Source organism: Ambystoma mexicanum, chromosome 13, assembly GCF_040938575.1.
Source record: "Ambystoma mexicanum isolate Mex_15411 chromosome 13, UKY_AmexF1_1, whole genome shotgun sequence".
Classification (NCBI taxonomy): Eukaryota; Metazoa; Chordata; class Amphibia; order Caudata; family Ambystomatidae; genus Ambystoma; species Ambystoma mexicanum.
In genome coordinates, this window is record NC_090938.1 from 556,804,611 (window position 1) to 556,825,442 (window position 20,832).

Genomic DNA, 20,832 nt, shown 5'->3' on the forward strand with positions numbered 1-20,832 from the left:
GTGGTACACCTTTGGCTTCCGGTCCCATCCGGTTGCATACAGTCGGCATGCTATTGCAAATCAAGGGGCATGAAGAAAGGATAGCCCTCGACGTCATCAAGTCACCTTCGTATCCAGTGGTTTTGGGACTGCCTTGGCTTTTGCAACACAATCCTACAATTAATTGGGAGTCCCGCACTTTGATGTTTGTTTCTGCTTTTTGCCTCTGTGAATGTTGCTGCCACAACACATCCTTGAAGTCTACAGCCTCGATCCCTCTAGTCCCGGGAGGGGACTCATCTGCTTTATGTTCCTTGTCCCAGATTCCGAATGTTTATGCCGACCTTTGTACAGTGTTTTCTGAGCCCGGAGAAATACCTCTTCCTCCTCACAGGACATTTGACTGTCCCATAGACCTGATTCCTGGTGCTGTGATTCCTCATGGGAAGATATACTCTCTAACTCAGTCTGAAAGACAGGTGCTCCGGGATTATCTGGATGATTGTTCTAAGAAGGGTTACATCGTACCTTCCAAATCCTCCGCCGGTTTCCCGCTGTTCTTTGTCAAAAAGAAAGAGGGGACCCTGCGGCCCTGTATCGATTACCGGCAATTGAATGACATAACACTCAAGGACAGGTACCCATTACCTTTGATTCGGAACATCATGGAGCCTTACGTTCTGCCAATGTCTTCACCAAGTTGGATCTCCGGGGAGCCTACCACCTGGTTAGAATCAAAGAGGGCGACGAGTGGAAGACGGCATTCAAGACACCCTTTGGGCACTATGAATACAGGGTAATGCCCTTCGGGTTGTGTAATGCCCCAGCCGTCTTCCAACGGTTTATGGACAACGTCTTTGGCGACTTGATTGGCATCTCGGTCTGGGTTTACCTGGACGACATCCTGATCTTCTCGGACAATCTGAAAGAACATGTCTCGCATGTCCGAGAAGTACTTCTGCGACTGTCACGTAATCATCTGTACGCCAAAGCCGAAAAGTGTTTGTTTCATCGGAATAGCATGGAGTTCCTGGGATACGTAATCAGCAATGCAGGTATACACATGGATTCGGGCAAAGTGAAGGCTATCCAGAACTGGAAACAACCACATGATCTGAAGTCCCTTCAGCGGTTCTTGGGGTTCGCCAACTTTTATCTGCGTTTTATTCCACAGTTTTCACAGGTCACGGCCCCATTGACACGTCTGACCAGTGTTAAGATACCTTTCCTTTGGGATCAAGAAGCATCAACAGCTTTTGATTGCTTAAAAACAGCGTTCAGTACAGCTCCTGTTTTGCGTCATCCTAACGATGAGATGCCCTATGTCATCAAAGCGGATGCTTCCAACTTCGCTGTTGGAGCGGTCCTCTTGCAAAAGCATCCTACGTCCGGCGACGAACACCCTTTGGCCAATTACTCACGGAAACTCACCTCCAGTGAGCTGAACTACGCAGTCATTGAAAAAGAACTTTTGGCCATCAAGACGGCATTCGAAGAGTGGAGGCATCATTTGCTTGGTGGTCGTTTCCCTGTAGAAGTCCGTACTGACCATCGCAACTTGCAGTTCCTACGATCATTGCAGTGTTGCACCGCTCACCAAGCCCGATGGGCCTTATTCTTCTCCCACTATGACTTTAATATCACATACATTCCTAGCTCCCAGAACCAGAAGGCTGATGCCTTATCCCGATCCTTGGAGAAGGAAGAAGAGGGAGTCGGTTTTAACACGCCTATGATATCTCCCAAACACTTTCTACTGACCATAACTCTGCAACTCCAGAGGATCATTCAAGAGACCTTGAGGGATCCGGAACGTGTCAATCTGCTGAAGAAACCTCATATCTGTGAACGTGACGGTTTTCTGTTCTTTCTGAACCGGTTATACATACCGACGATTGCCCTTCACTTGGACATTCTACATGGCTTTCACGATTCTCAAGTAGCTGGTCATCGTGGTATCAAGGCTACCCAGGAGTTGATCTCCAGACAATTCTGGTGGCCTGGATGGGCCAAAGAAGTAAAATCGTATGTGGAAAGTTGTCCAATCTGTGCTCAGACGAAGACGCCCAGAAGAAAGCCTTTGGGGCTACTTAAGCCTACTGAAACACGACCCTTCCCTTGGCATACTATCGCCACGGACTTCATTGTTGAGCTTCCGCCCTCTGAGGGTCACAATTGTGTCATGGTGGTCGTGGATTGTTTCACTAAATACGCACACTTCATTCCTTTCATGAAGATCCCAACTTCCTCCCAGATGGCTTTGGCATTTCTACACAACATTTATCGGTTACATGGACTCCCAGAGAAGATCATCTCTGATCGTGGTTCACAATTTCTTTCTTCTTTCTGGCATCAGTTGTGTAATCATCTAGGTATCCACAGAGCCTTGAGCTCAGGCTATCACCCGCACACCAATGGTCAGACCGAAAGGACGAATCAAACCCTGGAGCAATACTTACGTTGCTATGCCAATGCCACTCAGTCAAACTGGCTAAGGTACCTGGATCTGGCGGAAGTTTCCTATAATAATGCGGCCCATGCTGCCACCGGTATCAGTCCTTTTTTTGTTCAGCCAGACAACATCCCAAGCTGGTTCCCTTCTCACCTGTGGTGTCCAGCACTGTTCCGTCTGCGGATCAATTGGTCTTCAATATTCAGAAACAGCATGACCTGGCCCGGAGTACCCTTACGGAGACACGAGAGCGCATGAAGGAGCAGGCTGATAAGGACCGAACCACAGAGCCCGATTTCCAGGTGGGCGATCTGGTTTGGTTGTCTTCCAAGAACCTGCCTGTTCACAATTTACCCACTAAGTTGGCACCCCGGTTCTATGGGCCTTTCAGGATTGCCAAACGTTTGTCTTCAGTGGCTTTTTGATTAGTGCTGCCCCTCACTTGGAGAATACACCCTGTATTTCATGCCTCCCTTTTGAAGCCCTATGTGAAGGAGGTCTTTAGGCGCTCTGGTCCACGACCCTCCTCTGTTCTGGTACAGGGGGTTCCTGAGTTTGAGGTTCAGGAGATCTGTGATTCACGGATTCGTCGGGGTGTACTCCAATTCTTAATCGATTGGAAGGATTATCCTGCTTGTGATCGCACTTGGGAGCCGCGCTGTAATGTGCACGCTCCCCGGCTTATCCGTGAATTCTTTCTTCGTTTTCCCTGGAAACCTGGGGCCCCGGGTCTTTCTGGGAGGGGGCATAGTGTCACACCGCCTGTCCTGGGGTCTCCTTACCCGCTACGGCGCTCCCCGTCCTGGAGGTTGTATCCCCTCTTTCGGCTTCAGGGTCCGGGGCTGTCCTGGGTCTCGGGCGCTTCCGGGTCTTCTGTGCGCACTGCTCTGCGCATGCGCGGGCGTCCGCTCTCCGCTCTCCGCGCATGCGCGGTGCGCAGGATGCTCGATTCGGGGAGACCTGCGGCTCAAGCCTCGTTGTGGGTTATCCAATGCCTGGGAGGCGGCACGGCTTGCGTTGCAAGCCTCCCAGGTGCTGGTGGGCCTATTTAAGGAGCCCTGATCCTTTTCCAAACCGCGTCTCAACACGGTTTGTACGGATCGTGTCTTCGCTGCCCCTTGTGTTGCCTTCCCGTTTTCCTGTTGTCTTCCTCCTGCCCTTGTTCTGCCTGGGGCACTCCTGACTCCTTACCTGTTCTGCCTCGCTCCCTTCTTCCTGCTTGCATTCTGGTTCTGGGTTCCCATTGGCCCTCTTTGGTTCTGGTCCCTGTCATTCCTTACCTGCCAGCCTGGCTCAGTCCTCCCTGACTCCATCCTGGTTCAGAGTTCCCACTGCTCCTTCTGGTTCTCGTAGCTCTCCTCGCCTGCCAGCCAACTCCTCTTGCTGCCTAGTCATCGCTCCTGGAGGAACTGTTCTGCTTCTGGTCTCCTGATCCTCATCAGCATCCGTCGGGATCACACTGCCTCCTGTGGACCTTGAACCTTCTACCCAGAGGCTCCCCCTGTCAGTGCTTGCACTGTCCTGACGCCACGCAAATCAGGGGTGAGCCAACCCGTGGCGTTGGGAGCCGGTTCACCTCCAGTCCGGTTCCATTCGGGCTGGTGTTGGGCTGGTTCCCCGCGCCATCAGTCACGTCTCCACGGATCATATGACAGCCTGGCTTCATCACCAAGGAACCCAACCGGACAAACAGGTATGCAGCGTTCTCGTGACGCTATCTATAACATGTTCATGTGAAAGGGACTTCTGTTTGGGTCCTTTGAATGCACCCCACATGACCTGTCTCACAGTGAAGTGCTGCAGTCCTGTGTCTTTTACCCCACCATCCACATCACAGTGCAGACCTCCAGGCATGAACATGTCTGACCACATCACCCGTGTCATAGTGCAGTGCTGCAGACCTGCACCTGTGCCGTCCATCACACATGCCACTGTGCAGCAATGTAGCCCTGCACATGTGCACCTCCATCATAGTGTAGGCCATTAGCCTTGTTCATTTCGCCCTGACACCCTTGTCATAGCACAGGTCTGCAGCCCTGTCCATGTCCCCTGCCCCACATCACCTCCTACCTTGCACCCTACCTAGCCACCTCCTACCTTGCCATCCAAGCTCCTCCCTCACCCCAGCCCCTATGTCACAGTGGAGTACTTGAGCCGTTTACACATGCCTCCCACCCCCATGTCACTATGCAGCCCCACAGCCCTCTACATGTGCTCCCTGTCGTCGGTGTCTCGGTGGAGGTGTGCAAGTCTCCACATATTTCGTCACATCACCCATGTGACAGTGCAGGCCTACAGCCCTGCACATATACCCTACCCCATCACTTATTACACAGCAGGCCTGTAGCCCTACCCATGGGCCCTTCATCACCCGTGTCCAAATGCCGGCCTACTGCCCTGCACATGCCCCCCACATCACTCATCTCACAGTGAAAGCCTTGCGTGCTTCCATCTTGCCTCCCCCATCAGCCATGTCACACTGAAGGACTGCAACCTTGCCCATGCCCCCATCATCACCCATCTCAAAGTGCAAGCGTCAAGTGTTCCATCTTGCCCATCACCCATGTCACACTGCAGGACCGCAGCACAGATTTCGAGTGAGTCATCTTTCTTTTGCCTTCTCTTGTGCCAGACTAATATATAATGAGGAATGATGCCTTTCCAACCAGCATCCTCCGGGTGAGGCGGGTGGGGACTGCGGTGGGGAGGGAGGGAGCAATGGCTTTGCAATGCCTTCAGCTAGAGGTCCCCTGAGAACACAGGATTTGATCAGACTCTCCTGAACTCATGTGCAGAGCCCTCCACAACATGGGGCTCTTTTAAATGAAGCACAAAGCCTCTCCCTACCTGGTGCCCCACTGAACCAACGTATGGAGCCCCTGCCTCCCTGGGACCCGTCTAAATCAATGTCCAGGGCCCCTCCCAAGCTCATCTACCCCACCTTCATTACTCAAGGATATCCCCCATCTCTACACCCTCCTGCTGCCCTACTGACCTCACTCTGGGCATCTGGAATTGCCAATCTCTCAGCAGCAAAACTTCCTATCACAGATCACTTCATCTCGCAGTTGCATCTCCCCAAATTCTCTGTGATGGGTGTTGCTGAAGTGTGGTTGCCCACCCCTAGACACTGCCACGCTGGCTGCTATTCACATCGATTTTGTTACCTTCACCAACACCCCTCAAATAGCCAAGAGAGGCAGCAGTGTTTATGTGGTGTTTAGGAAGGACACATCATCGGCCCCTCTTCCCGCACGGATTTTGCTCACGTTTCCTTTGAAAACATCTCCGTCTCCAACTTCTTTCCACCACTCCCCTAACTATTCTGCTCATCTGGTGCCGAGGTGGCATCATCAACCTCTTCTTTTCTGATCTGGACCTACTCCTCGAACCTCTCCTGGCTGATACCCCTGCTGCCATCATAAACAACCTCAACCACACTAACAGGACTAAAGCCCATGGACTGTAGCGGAATTACAGTTTTCCGATGAGCCTTTGGTCAATCTACGCAACCTATCTACCCACCACAAGACATATTACTAGATCTCATCATCTCGTCTTTTTCTCTTCACTCCTCTGCTCCCTCCATTGTTCCCTCATCCCTGACCACTCACTCATCCACTTCACCTCCTCCACCTCTCTTCACGCTCTCTTCCTTCCTCCACCATCAAAATTCAAGCCTGACCATATTCCCCCCTCTATCGACGTAGTCAGGACCTTGCTACACGCTCTCTCTCCCCTACTTGCTCGCTCTCTATTGAAACTGCCTTCAACACATCCCTATCTACCCCCCTGGAGGTCCCCGACCCAGCTTGTTTCACTCTCACTCACTCTTTCCCTCACTCATGCTTCCCCTGAGCCAGCCAACCACTGAGGACAGCCATGCATTGTCCCTTGAACCACTGGCATGAAGCTCACTTCCGTGCTACTGTCTGGATCGCTATCAGGTTTCTACAGGCAACCAGGCGGAAACGTAAAGAGTAACAAGGGTTTTTTCGTGATTGGTGTACAGGTTAGGGACAAAATAACAAACAGAGTGGGTGAAGGTAACTAAAGAAATCCTTCAGGGTTCATCAGCAGCCCCCTCGTGGGGTAAACTTCCCAGTTAATGATCTCGCCCTTTCTCTCTCGCTCACACTCTCGGGCCGCCGTCAGGGTTTCAGCTGCTGAACTCTTCTTGAGTCCCCCCATTATGGATTTAAAGGAGTACCCAACCCCTAATTAAGGAAAGTCTAAACAGTTGTTTCTGTGCTGCTTATAGGGAGAAGTGAAGTTTTGTTCGTGGAGAGAGTACTGGCTCAGGCTGGGGTGATGAACTCCTAGTGATCCAGAACTGTTGAATGGGGTTCCCAAATGTTTTCTGGTTTTGGCCCCCCTGTCCCAGTCCCCTAACTATGATACGTTCCCTCCTCGTCGCCATACCAGCAGTTAATTTATCCTCCTTCCTCTAATGGCTACCTATGATAGGTCAGGACCCTCTCGCATCGTCAGGCACTGTCTGAGTACCTGGCTTTCTCTAAAGCCTCCTTCCTCTCTGCAACTCTCCCGCTCTGCCCACTCACCCACTGTTTCCTTCTAATATATTTTAATTGATTCTTTTGTTCAGCTCTTTCAGCCTTCTAGCCCCCTCGTCCTATCTCTTGAACTCCTTCCACCTCCTGATCTTTTCCTCCTCTTCTGCCTCCTAATATGTATTACCTCTAGCTCATTCCTCTAATAACTTCTCATAAACCCTCTCCTCTAAAAACACAGTGCCCTCCTCAAATGTTCACACAACCTCCTCTTCAAACTAAAGTAGGTGTTCCTCACCCACCTTGATACCACTCTTCTCTTTAGCCTCCCGGGTATCTCCTCCAAGCACCTCATTTATCTCTCCTCCTTCTATTTCTCTTATACGTTCCTATGCAAGCTCTTTATTTCTTTCTTCAAGGTTATCTCTTTTTCCTCAGCCACTGCTAATCTTTGCCTACCTCCTCATCCTTCACAGTCTGTCTCTGTCTTGCCTTTGGTCCTCTGAGCCTCACCCTCCTCCTGCCTATATTGGACCTCGTTAATGATTTTAATCTTTACATACAACTCTCCTCAACGTCTTCTCTGACCACCTCCTTAGTCCACTCTTCCTCCACTTCTTTCATCTCTCCTCCTATCACCTCCTTGTCTGTACTCCTTCCTTCTAACTCCCACAGTGACTAACTGGAATTCTTAGTTTTTATTGTGCCTTGGCCTCTCCTTCCAGCCTCTCTATGGTGTAAGGGAGCTCAGGTGTGCAGACTTGTTGCAGGGCTGTTGTGATATATACTTCTTTGCGGCAGGGTGGGCCTCCAGTGTCTACTGCCCTGCAGCCGCAGGAACTACGTCAGCCAGCTCGGAGTCCCTAACTCCCTCTTCCCTCTGGGCATTGCGTGGTATGCCCCTTCCTTGATGGTGGCTTCCAGTTCTGAGGTGGGGCTTGAGACTGGTTGGCTGCCTCAAACATGAGGGGAGCCGAGCGCATAAGTGTTACTAGCTCCAGGGGACCAGAGTAGCTGGTTCCATTAACGCGGCCCTCCTACTTGCCCCATTTATTCTAAGGGGTCTGTACAGTGATTTCAGGTATTATTGGATGATCCCTTAAAAGGATGCACACTCATTTTCTGCCTGATGTAGTTTGACCCACAAGAATCCTATTTGTCTTAGGGGTATGTTTCAGGGTGCCTGTCTGGGAATTGAGCATCTGAGGGTCACCACACTGCTGACCTTCAATGCCAAGCAGGGGCCTGTGTTACACTACATACTAAGACTCTCGCCATAAAATCCTCTTATTACATCAATCTCATATCTCCTCATTCTCGCACCCTTGAAAGCTGGCTATGGTGCCCCAGGCCATACCCCCCTTTCCACTGATGACTTTGTCTCGTATTATTCCTCTATAATTACCAGAATACTGGGCGGGAAACCTGTCTAAATGTGTATCTTTCCCCTCTTGCTCCCTCCTTTTTTCCATCACCAACCACCCCCACTCAATCTTTACTCTCTCACTTCTGTCCCACCTCTCATGTGGAGCTGACACCCACCCCCCTATCAACCAACCCATCCTGTTCAATTGATATTCTTGCACCCCAAATAGTAGAAGAGCACTCACCAGGTTACCTGATCTCGCTTCCTCTCCCTTTTCAACCTAACTCTGTCATTTGACATGTTCCCCAGCCTGCTGCAAGGTAATCACGATCATATCCATCTTGAAAAAAACTTCATCTGACCCTAATAACGCTCTTTCTACAACCTGTCTACCTTCTGCCTCACCACTCTAAAACCCTTGAGCCCATGGTCTTTAAAAGCATGTTCAACAGCCTCAAGTCTTGCACTCTGTGCAACATCTTCCAGTCTGGTTTTCCATCGGCCATTACACTGAGAGCTCTCTCTCATGCCTCAAACCTTCCCCTTACTGCTCAACACTCTCACTTCTCCTCTATTTACATTGTACTTGATCTCTATGCTGCCTTCAATACTCTTTCCTCACTTGCCTTCTATGCCATCAAACTCTACTGGGGGCCCTTATATCTCTCCAGCGGCTTCTTCTCCATCTCCTTGTCCACAACCCTACTAGCCTAAATCCGACAAGGGTCAGACCTGGGCCCACCTCTCTTCACTCTTGTTTTCCTCCTCTCTGGGCAAAGTCACCTCCTTCGGCTTCTCATCCCACCTCTTTGCAGACAAGAACCAGATTTTCTTCTCTTTTCCCTCCTTCACCATTGACAGCTTTGAAGGCATCCCAAGCTACCTTGCCATCCTCTCTCAATGGATGGCTTCTAAACTCGTCTAAGACTCAAGTCATCTTTCTCCCAGACTCCAATGCCAACCCCCCTTCTCACCTCCATTGACCAAGACAGGCATGCGTGTGCATGTGTGTGCGCTCATATGCACTCTCATCACCATCATGGGGGTTGGAAGGACAGCGTGGCCATGGGATCACCTCTATGTCCCTCACAATTAAAACATCAAACCACAATAATGACATCAGTAACCGCACGGCTTCCAAGACCCAACCCTTGCCGATACCCTCAACCCATGCAAAAGGGGAATGCACTCACAGTGGGAAGCCGAGACTTCACTGGAATCTTTTAACAATTGTTCAGGGATGACGGATCTCGTAGCTCTGAGGATGGGAAATGACCACTGCGTGCGTGCACGAAGGGTGGTCCGTGTCTGGTCTGTAAAAGGGAACCAGACTTTGCTCAGATTAAACTGATGCAAACCTGCCTCTGCCAAAGCAATGTAGAGTTGAAAAGGGAGACTGGTACCAATAATCTTGTACAGATTCCTCCTCTCCTGGGTTATACAAGTGTAGGTGATGTGCCCAGATGAAGGTGCTACTGAAAGTATCAACATTCAGACACAGCTAGATGTCCTGCATCAAGCCCTGCCCCGTTCCCATGCGACCCACCAAAATACTACAATCTCTGTGATCTGTGTGTAATTTCAAGTGGATCTCTGCGTCATCAGCATATAGTAAACGATGCAGTTAAGTCCGGGTAAAATGTAGATGCTGAAGAGCAAATACAACAGAGCCGAACCCCCTCTTACCTCCCTTCACCCCCAATGTTACAGTGGGGCCGGCTGAGATGAGCTGACCAAGCTAGACACTCTGGGTTCTGTCTGCAAGGAAACAATGTATCCACGCCTGCGATGAGGCAGGAATCCCCATTGTTTTCATTAGGCAAAGGAGGCCCTTGGTCGGCCATGTCAATATCTGCAGATTGGTCCCGGAAGCAGTGTCAGCTGGTGAATTGGCAAACTATTGAGATGCAAAGATCCTGCCCGACGCGGTGCAATCAAGGCCAGCTAATGAGCCAACCCCAAACAGGGGGTTTTGGGTAGGGGTTCGTCCCAAGCAATATATTTTTTTTTTGGGAAGTTTTATTTATAGAATTATGACAGGGTCAAGCATCCCTACAGCGCGATAACATGAGGGACATACCCTCCAAAAATACTGTAGACAACGTTTAAACAATGGGAAGCAAGGCGCATTTTGCAGCATCATTTCAATTACTAGTTGACTACAAATGGACAGGATTTACAACAGTTCAGAAGGGCAATAAATGGGTAGCATTGCCCCCATTCCATCTTTCTGGAATGCATTTGGCTTAAAACATCAATGACAAATCAATTGCAGTCCGACACCATTGTGAAGATTAGGCTTGATCACCAAATATCGACTTAGTCCACATTAAAGCCACATTCCCACATTGGGTCCCGCAATCAGTGTGAGGGACTTCCGCCAGCTCTCCCATAACCCCACACTGGCCAATCAGGGACATTTCTCCAGTGACCCCCAGAATCAGAACCAGTGCTCTCAGTGGAACCAAGTGTACCATCAGATCTTGTTATAGGGCAATATTCGAATGCTGCCCAGGGTGGCACCAGGAGGGGGCACCAAAGTGGCCTTCCCATGCTCCTAAAAGAAGAAAATATTGCTCAGTTGCCATAGAGGGGCAAGGCAATATGTCTATTTGGCAATGGCTGCAAAGCCCCTTCCACAATCCCTGTGTAATGTATCAATACACAGAAGGCCCAAGCCTACACAATATTCAGTACACATAATGACCCAAATTTTAGCACACAAGTTGCCTATATCACCAGCATAAAAACAATATTGATCCATTGCATTTATTTCCTCTCATTCAGAGGAACTACCCTCATCTGCATGGAGGCATTGGTAAACAAGAGACACGCCATTGACTAATAAATCAGTATTGTCCCTCAGCATCGCTTGAGACGTGATAATGATGGTTACCAATGTTGTACCCCATGGCTCTCATTCCACCTAGAGAACAAAGCAAATTAATGTGATTTTCAGTCCAGTGGTTGACCACATTCTGCTATATTGGACGTTTGGGAGAGAATGGCTGTTAGCTATTTGCCAAATTAGTTATTCAGGGAATCAAAGGGTGTCAGTTTGGCAGTATTTCGGTGGTAACCCTGCCAAAATACCAACAAACTGACTTAGCGTTACCATCACTTGGTCCTGTGGATTTACTGTGGGATTCCAAGTGGTGTTGAGTGGTGTAAATCCCAATTATTTAGAGTCCATAGGATTCCATGGGGATTTTGGCAGCTGTCTGTAATTATGCTGATTTTGCCATTGTTTGATGATTTACCTCCAGCATTTTTATAAAGGAAAATCCTCCACCTTACCACCAAAGTTATAGTACAGCGGTGCGGTAATGCGTTGCCACTGTTTTTTCCCCACTCCGCCGTACTTGGAATGAGGCCCAAAGAATGATTGCAAAGAAATAATGTTGCTTGTTCTTCTGAGACATTAACTAATTTCTGATAAATCGTAAAGTGTTCCGTTCTGCTAGATGTGACATTTATAATTTTGGATGGGTAGTGTTCTGTCGTTGCTAATAAGATTGCCTTTCTATGCCTCTTGAAGTATGACTGACATTTCCTCTTTTCCTGATCCAAGATGGAGTGTCTCCACCGACGCCCTAGACATTTCCGTGCTTTTAAAATGGAAGAATATCTGGTGTGGACCTGGAATGACATCTTTGCTCAGTTGTGATAGTCCTAATATAATTGAAACTAGGTTGTCCTGTGCGTCCAACATTTTCCAACTTTTCCAGAGAAGCATAACAGTAGACTGGCCAGCGATGGCAATGTCCCTTTCCAAAGGCTCTGGTAGGACTTCAGAGGGACCACTGTAAATGCCCTCCCCTATTTGACTGCGATCTTCATCGAGTTATCTGAAACCTTTTCATTTGTTTAAATTCCAAATAAAAAATTGTCTCGTTGAAAAGCTTCACCAGCACATGATCTGGTCACCCAAAGCCATATTTAATTTCAAGAATCAAATCAAAAGAGTGACCTGGTTTGTAAGTGTCTCCCTTGGGGCGTTGCTTGACTGCAAGCACATTGAGCATTCAATGGGCCTCATTATGACCCAGGCGTTAAGTGTTTAACTGCGCCGTAAAAGGCTGGGCGCCGTTAAACACCTAGCGCCTAATTACGAGGTCCCTTTGCGGGACCCGACCTTAACGGCTGGTTTTACCAGCTGTTAAAGTAGGTACCCGCAAAGGGACCTTGGTGCTAATTATGGTACCGCAATTTGCGGTACCGTAATTAGCGCCTTCCCCATTCCCATTGAGCCCTATGGGGCAAAAATGGGAATGGGGAAGGGCCATGGAGGCATGGGGAATTACCGCCCCACCAACCTCGGAATGGGGTGGTAATTCCCCATTCCACCATGGCGGACACCGGCATGGACCATGGTGCTAATAGCACCATGGTTTAACGCCGGAGTCCTAACGAGGCTCAATGACTGGTCCATAGCCGTATGAATATTCAAATCACCCAATGTGATGGCTACCTCCAAACTCGCATCGGGTCCGGCACCCGCGAAAGGGGAATCACTGGGTCATTCCGACCTCTGCGGACCCGGTAATTCCCCTTGCGTGGGTGCCGGGTTCGGTACATCCCCATTCCCATTTGAGCCCCCACAGGGCTCAATGGGAATGGGGAGGATGGTAGCAACGGTACCGTCAATAACGGTTCCGTTGCTACCATCAAGTTCTGCTCGAGGGTGCCGGCGGCCACCTGGTCAGAACTGGTGGCTACAAGGGCACCCGCGAGCAGAATCCCTAGTATGGCAGTACGGTACCAACGGTGCCGGTAGCGATATTGGCACCGTTGTTGCCTTACCGCCATACTCATAATGAGGCCCATTGTCTAGAATCTTCATGCCATAGGCATCTCTTTCCTTTCAATTTCTCTGACTCTTGACTCAGTTCTTTCTTGTAACATGCTTTAATTTTTTGCCGCACATTTGTCAATATTTCATATTGCAATCAATACATGTAAAACCTACACAAGTGCTAGGATTCAGTGCAGTGTGTTTCAGTTCTAACCAAATGGAGAATGAACATGAGGACACTACATAATGTGTAAATAACTAACACAAAGTATGCAGTTCCCTTGAGGCATTTACAGTGACTTAATCTACTGTTAAAGCAGATGTTTTTTTTCCTGTCGGGACATCCCACTTTATCTTTAGCTTGTTCCCAAAGGCCTGTAGCTCTTTACGGAGGGTGTGACACTGTGGAAGGAACAGCGCAGTGTCCTTAGGTGTCCCCCTTGTTACTTTAATGATGAGATGCTGAGAACTAGACCACAAGCTGAAAAAGTCTCTAGAGGGAAACATGGGCTACAGGACGAGATGGCTATAACCCCTCCTCGAGCCCCAGTTTGTTCCTGCAGATTTATATACATTTAGTGTCAAGTTTATCCTTTAAGCACATAGGATAGACCTAAGAAAACCAATTCCCCTAATTGCCATGCTTATCAGTTCCTGAGTATATAAGGCATTTTTGGCTGCTGGCCAAATATTTAATAGGCCGACTGTGACATTAATCGATTTGCCGCTAGCGACGGTATATTAACGCATTGAAGGTTTGGTATGTCCAAACCTGCTGCTCTGCCGCGGAGCTTGCTCAGCCGTTTCTTACTTTTCACAAAGCATTCAATGACATTGAATCGGCCGCCTTCATGCTCAGCCCGCCTCGGCCCTTAAAAGTAGATCTGCAAAGGATGCCCAGTCTCAGGCTCCCTGACTCTTACCTGTTAGCATCGTGAACCAATCACTTCCGGCTGATGTGTGTGGCCGCATGATCCTCTGTCACCAATGAGGAACCAGACTGGCCCCTGAGGAGGCCCGGGATAGGCACAGGTCCCTGTGCTACTTCTTTTGCCTTAGGAGGAGAGCCCAGAGGACGAATGGCCTAAAGCAATACAGGAAAGGTAAAAGTGGCAAGACCTACAGCAGCCTTTGCAACCTGTGCTTACTGAGATGATAACCACTGGGACCCAGCCAACACGTGGGCTCTTCTGAATCCATGCATGGAGCGACGCCAGCATGTGAGCTCCTCTGAATCCATGCATGGAGCAACGGCAACACGTGGGATCCTCTGAATTCATGCATGGCGCGACGCCAGCATGTGAGCTCCTCTGAATCCATGCATGGAGCGATGGCAACACGTGGGCTCCTCTGAATTCATGCATGGAGCAATGCCAACATGTGTGCTCCTCTGAATCCATACATGGAGGGATGCCAACATGTGGGCTCCTCTGAATCCATGCATGGGGCGACACCAACATGTGGCTTCTCTGAATCCATGCATGGAGCAACGGCAACAGGTGGGCTCCTTTCAATCCTTGCATGTGTGACACCAACATGTGGGCTCATCTGAATCCATGCATGGCGCGACACCAACATGTAGGCTCCCCTGATTCATGCATGGAGCTATGCCAGCATGTGGGCTCTCCAAATTCCATGTTTGGAGCAATGCCAACATGTGGGCTCCTCTGAATCCATGCATGCAGCAACGCCAACATGTGGGCTCCCCTGAATCCATGCATGGAGTCTAAACATACTTTTAATTTAATATGACAGGGTTAACTCAACCCAAGGATTGGCTTGGTGGCAACTACATTGTGGACCATCTTCGGATGCTGAGTCGTTTGCCTCATCCTAATGTACCTGGCCATTATATTCTCTCCCAATCCCATGTGGCAGTGAGTGGACATTGTTGATTGGATCCATGCTGCTATGTGTTTGTCGAATAATACCATGCCTCGATAGACCGGTAAATACAACGCTTCAAGAATTTACCTGGACGCTTATGATGTGGCCGTCTGATCATTATGGCTCCTCAGGGAGACATTTAGAACAATAGTGCCCTAGTCCCTGGATACCATCAAAAGATCCCTCAGAGATGTCCAGTTTCAGCTTTGTGTCAACCTCATTTCAATAGACTGCTGAGAGGTTAATGACCCAGGCACGGGGCGCCTGCGTAAGGACTGTTGTCCCTTAAAAGGTGAGATTGGTGGGTGATAATAAATGGGAGGGGAGTATGACTCTGCATGCTGTGTAAACTAATGGCTCAAGAAGATGACCGTATATTGAATTCTCTTCACTGTGAATACCTTTTTAAAAACCAAATGATATTGCTTTAGGTCTGCATTCCTTTGCAGGCTGCTACTGCAATTGTGGAATCAAGGTGGTGAAAATAAAGCTATACATGTCTTTTTGCTTGACCTATTTCTATAACAATGCACAGAATGTCAGGTTGGTTTCTTATGTGGTTTCTGTACTTTTTGAGGCATTGTTAGAAAAACTAATTATTTTGTTTTTGTAGAAAATATTTATGTGACCTATACTGGGAAGATATGTAGTCAAGTGATTAAATCACAGCCTAGGTCCAGATACTGATTTCTCCACTTTAACGAAATGTGTGATCTGATCCTGGGCAAATCATGTGATCTCCCTGGGCTTGATTCTCTGACATTGGGTGTCATTAGAAGTGATTTAGTTTTCAATTTTTACTATGAAGAAAAACCATCATGGTTTGCTAATCTATTAAGTTGTATATTTACAATAGTAAATATTTATATATTGCACAGCATATTATAATATTGGCTTGCACATGAACACTTCTTGTAATGTCTTTACGAAGGGTACTGAAGACTGAAGTCACGGCTTGTAATGTTATTTAATGTGATGTCGCTACTGATTGTGCAAATCCATAATGTGCAATTTAGGGTTCTGCATATATATTGCTGGACAGGTCCAGAAGACAAATTAGAAGATATCAGTGCCTCGTATGCCTAACAGTGCCACAGTTTTGCTGTGTATATGTTGAAGAGCCTAAGAGGTAGGGGGGGGCACACAGCTTCCATTATTTTGTCTGTCTTACTACACAGCAACATAGTTCTTTCATTGCATTAAATATGCACTTTGCCTTGTGCACATGTTACAGGCTGCTCTTTTCTGGCTGCTGTCACCTTAACTCAACGGTATTCAAACTCTTTCATGCATGAGCCCCCCCCCTAGTAAATAAAATGTTTCTGAGCCCCCCTACCTAAGTGTTGGACTCCTCTGGGGCCCAACGGATGTCTAGGGGGGCACAGGCTCTATAAAATATTAGCATATTGTCTACTGTCACCTTAATCCTTTTTTTTATATTAAAACCATTAATCTTAATCAGAGTCTGCCCCCTTGGACATCCTTCGAGCCCTCTGGTTTGAATACCACTGCCTTAACTGAAGACTATACATGTGTGCTTGGCAGCAGCTTACAGACTGCCTTTGATAGCATCCAGCAGTGTTTACACCTCTTTGCCTTTTACCTTGGTTTCCTCTGCATTAGCATCTTGCTGATAGAGCAATCACTAACCTTTCAGTGGCTGTTTAGTGTTTCAGCTCGCATCTGGCTGCCTGCCCCTTGAGACTAAAGGACATTCCTTTGTATACATTCTTATTTAAGCAACCCAAGGGTGCCACAGACTGTGTCCACCCCACTAACCTTAGACAGGGGTCGAAATGGGGCCCCACAAGCCCTGACAAATGTTTAGCCGGGCCCTGTTAGCAAGTGCTAAAGCTGCTCTGTGTTATTCCAATGTGCCTGCCTGCCAGCAAGGAGGGAGGGGGTGTGTGTGTTGTGGGTGGTGCAATGAGATGGGAAGGTGTCGGCAGGGCCCAGTCGCCTTTTGCCCATCATCAAAGTGCTAAGTCCGCCGCTGCTGCTCAGCATCTAATAAAGTGTATGGCAAACAACCAATGAAGCCGCATACAACTGATGCCGGCTAAAGTTCCTGGATGCTAGGACATAACTCTCAAATGTATGGGAAAGTTATATGAACTCAGGTTGTGGGATGTGCATGTCATCAAGAGTCTCACATTTCATTCTCCTTTCGATACACATAAGACGGACATGTGAACAAGGCACATGTTCAGCCCTTAAGAACCACAGAAGGGGCCTTATATGTCTGTATTTTACCCCCAGCTTCTACCAAAGACCTTCCTATGCACTTTGTGCAAAGATGGGTGCATAATGAAAGGAAATGCTCAGCTTTATGTGGGTGCACAACAGAGCAGTAACGTGTGACAGCATCAACCGGATAATGGCTGTAGGAGTAAGTCAGGCACCCATGAGGCTGGCCTAAAATGTATTGAGCAAAGTGGGAGGGTTAGAAGCAAAGGAACCATGAGTGAAATGTGGCCTGTATGTGGGCTAAGCAGGGTGGATATAGGCATAGAACCCAATCCCACACTCTTAGAGCAAAAAGAGAAATACGTTGACAATGCAAAAACCCACAAAAAATGCATTGGCAATGGCAACAGTTTGGGCTTTTGTGTAGGCAGGGTAAAGGCACTTGGCAGGCACTACCCTAGAAGTGTTAACTGGGCATTGATGGAAGCAAGTTCAAAATGGTGCAGGTACATGGGCATCTTATAACAGTGCCTGGCAAATGCCTAATTCTTACACACAAGCCGAATCTTTGCCAATGCTTGTTTTTAACAGGACTTCAGTGGAAGTGGTGGAAGGCGGAGCTGGTTAAAACATTTTTATCACAACAGTAGCCCGTTTACAGCTCCAATGAAGTGATTAACTCTCAGAAGACTGCTTTGAAAAAACACTAGCAGGAACTTCGAGTGCAAAGTAAGAGGGTAAGGCTTGATTAGGGCGAGCTTAAAGAGGTCCCATGAGGAGGTGTTTTGGGTGGGGATTGGCAGGAACTGGGTAGGAATGGCCATATGGATTAGCAGGATCACGGGCAGTCAATGGGTGGGCAAATAACCAAACAACACCTACAAGCTTTGTGTACCTTCCCATATGGCATTTCTCCCTAATGTCTGTAGGGTCCTAACAGGTAACTATGCAAGATTTAGTGCAGATTGGTGAAACAGTGTGGAATTGTATAAGGAACAATGCTTTGCAACAAACACAGCCACCCACACATTTTCACTTTTATAAATATAGATATGAGGATGTAAGCCCGAACACCTTTTTCTGTCTATGAATGCAACCGACCTCAGGGCTTCTATAAAGTGACCCTTGCATTAATGTTTACGATTTGCACAACAGGGCGATGTGCAAAATAGTATCTCTTTGTCTCTCTCTCTCTCTCTCTTTCCCTCTCTCTCAATATATGTATATATGCAAATATATTTCTCTCTCTCTGTCCCTTTCTCTTTCTCTCTCTTCTCCCTTCCCTTCTCGCTCTCTCGCTGCATGTACTCAGCTGTAATATAATCACCATAGGAAGCTGCAGATGTATGCAATTTTCTCTCCCAGTAAATACATTTTTCTTTGCTTTAAGTCTTTCGCATAAAATCTCTCTTTATTTCTTACAGAATCCCTCAATTTCTCTGTTTTATTCTATTTCCTTTTGTGTTTCATCATCTATAGCTATTTCCCCACTATCATCATCTTTCTCTTTTCTCCCCTTTCTATTTCCACCTCCCCTTGCTCTTCGTGCATGTAGACCACCACGCAGCTTACCATCTGCTCTTCTCTCCCTTTCTCTCCGCAGCGATGCAGCAGGTCCTGGATAACCTGGGTGACCTACCGAACTCCACGGGGGCCGCAGACCTGGACCTCATCTTCCTGAGAGGGATCATGGAGAGCCCTATAGTAAGATCCCTGGCTAAGGTACCGGCTCAGGGGGTGGCAGTCCGCCGAGGCGAGTGCATGTGCTAGTATGCAACATCTAATGATCATAGGCTCTCCTCCATCTGATCCGCTCTGTCAGACTACTAAGGAGCCTTTCCCAGCACTCAGCATCCCTTGTTTCTGAACCTGCCCTGACTTAGTACAACTCAAGTGTACATTCCGAGTAGATGGACTTTCTAGTTAGCTGCATTGACCCTTATTGGACTAAATGATGACACTGATTCTAGGTGACTTGGGCGAGTTTGTTTCATTGAATTCGTTGAGATTTTATTTCTTTCTTTTTTCAATTTGGCTGCAAATATATGTGGGGGGAGACTCCCTAAAGCCCCCTCCAAATTACCCCCATATTTATTATCACAATTACCCCCCGCCCCATATATTTACGGCCAAATTCTGCCAACGGAATTAGACAAATTTGAATTCGATGAATTCTGCTGCGACCAAACCCCCCCATTCCCGATAACACCCTATGTTCAGTGGCATTACTTTCTCCTCTTGCTACAACAGTGCAACTAAGGGCTTTCAGAAACACTTCAATTTTGCTAGCTCTGTTCAAACCACTTACAACTGACAAGTAGCTTCTGGAACCCAAGGTTTGTGAAAGGAGGAAAGAAGAATGATAAAACAACAAAATGCTTTGCTTGGCTGGGGAAAGGTTATATTAAAGCTTCTTGTTCCAGACAAGAAATTGAGCTCAATAGATTTAAACCCACCAGCCAATGTTACAGCGAGAAGTCAAAGAACAAGTTTTACAAACGTTCCACTTAGTTACTTATAAACCCTAATCTACTAGTGTATCTTTAGTGAGGCGTACTTTGCATTTATACGACTCTAGATTAGGGGTCTGAATCCTGAGGCTCTCCAGATGTTCAAGACTATGGGCCTCATTATGAGTGTGGCAGTCCGGAAACAAGGGTGCCGGCACCCTTGTTTCTGGACCGCCACACTCCGAGTCTGCCTGCCGGGGCCGCTGCGCCTGACAGGTCTGACCCTGCCCGGTACAGCGGCCCCGTTAGGCAGATTGATCACAGAAGCATGCTTCCGGGAACCCATTCCCGTGGTGTCCTATAGGACTCCACGGGAATGGGGACCAACATTTTCCAGCACCTAGCTTCCCGGGCCGCTGGGACTTGTAATGTCCCGGTCGCACCGGGAATATAGGTGCCGGTAAACTCTGTTACGAGTCCGGCGGGAACCCTGCCAGCGCTTTCTTATGACTCTGATAATCCTATGCCATTGGCTATGCTGACTAAGGATGATGGGAGTTGTAGTCCATAACATCTGACGAACCAAAGCTTGCATACACCGCTCTGGATAATTTCCTCAAATGTTTGTGAAGACTCCATGCTGGGTCAGAGCTTTTAGGCACCCTCTTCAATGTGGGAAGTTCTAAATTGCCGGTATCTATTGCTCTGTCACGTTCTTCTTCTCCTTCCAGTGGAGCAGAATTATTTTCTTTGCCATTTGTCCGGGGAGAGGTAATTATCATGTCAATATTTTGCAAAGAGGTTCTCCCAAAATGAAAATCGTTCCAAGATTGAACTATCGTTTGCCGTCATTATAAGGGTTTTGGTGTTTGTGACACAATTTGTAATGTATACCTACATAGGCATAATTCTGCTGATGAAATATGTCAAACTAAGTCATAAGGAAACAATGTCAGTTGTATATACCTAATTCTTTCATGGCAAACCCCAGTCAAAGTTTATTTTCTGTAATCCCAAGTCATTTTTCAGGATGGTGATCTTATCCTGGATCACTACAAAGGGTCCGAACACGCAGCTGCACACCTGGAAGCGTATATTAAGTTGGGACGTCTATACATGATAGACGTGAGTCACAAGTGGAGACTCATGTTCCATCGCTTTCATATCTTTCTTGCCAGAGGTGAGCAATGAGTCCACAACAAGGA

At 47.9% G+C, this 20,832-nt stretch overlaps 1 protein-coding gene across 9 annotated transcripts in view; it reads left to right on the plus strand.

Annotated features, from left to right (window-relative positions):
- Positions 1-20,832, plus strand: part of MPP2 (MAGUK p55 scaffold protein 2) — a 670,534-nt gene that overhangs the window by 284,411 nt on the left and 365,291 nt on the right. For 7 of the 9 annotated variants that reach the window (XM_069634347.1, XM_069634348.1, XM_069634349.1 and 4 more), the window contains one exon: positions 18,781-18,899. In XM_069634347.1, the coding sequence (XP_069490448.1) occupies positions 18,781-18,899 (119 nt within the window). The remainder of the gene's footprint in view (positions 1-18,780; positions 18,900-20,832) is intronic. The other 2 variants (XM_069634350.1, XM_069634346.1) reach the window with 1 other exon arrangement.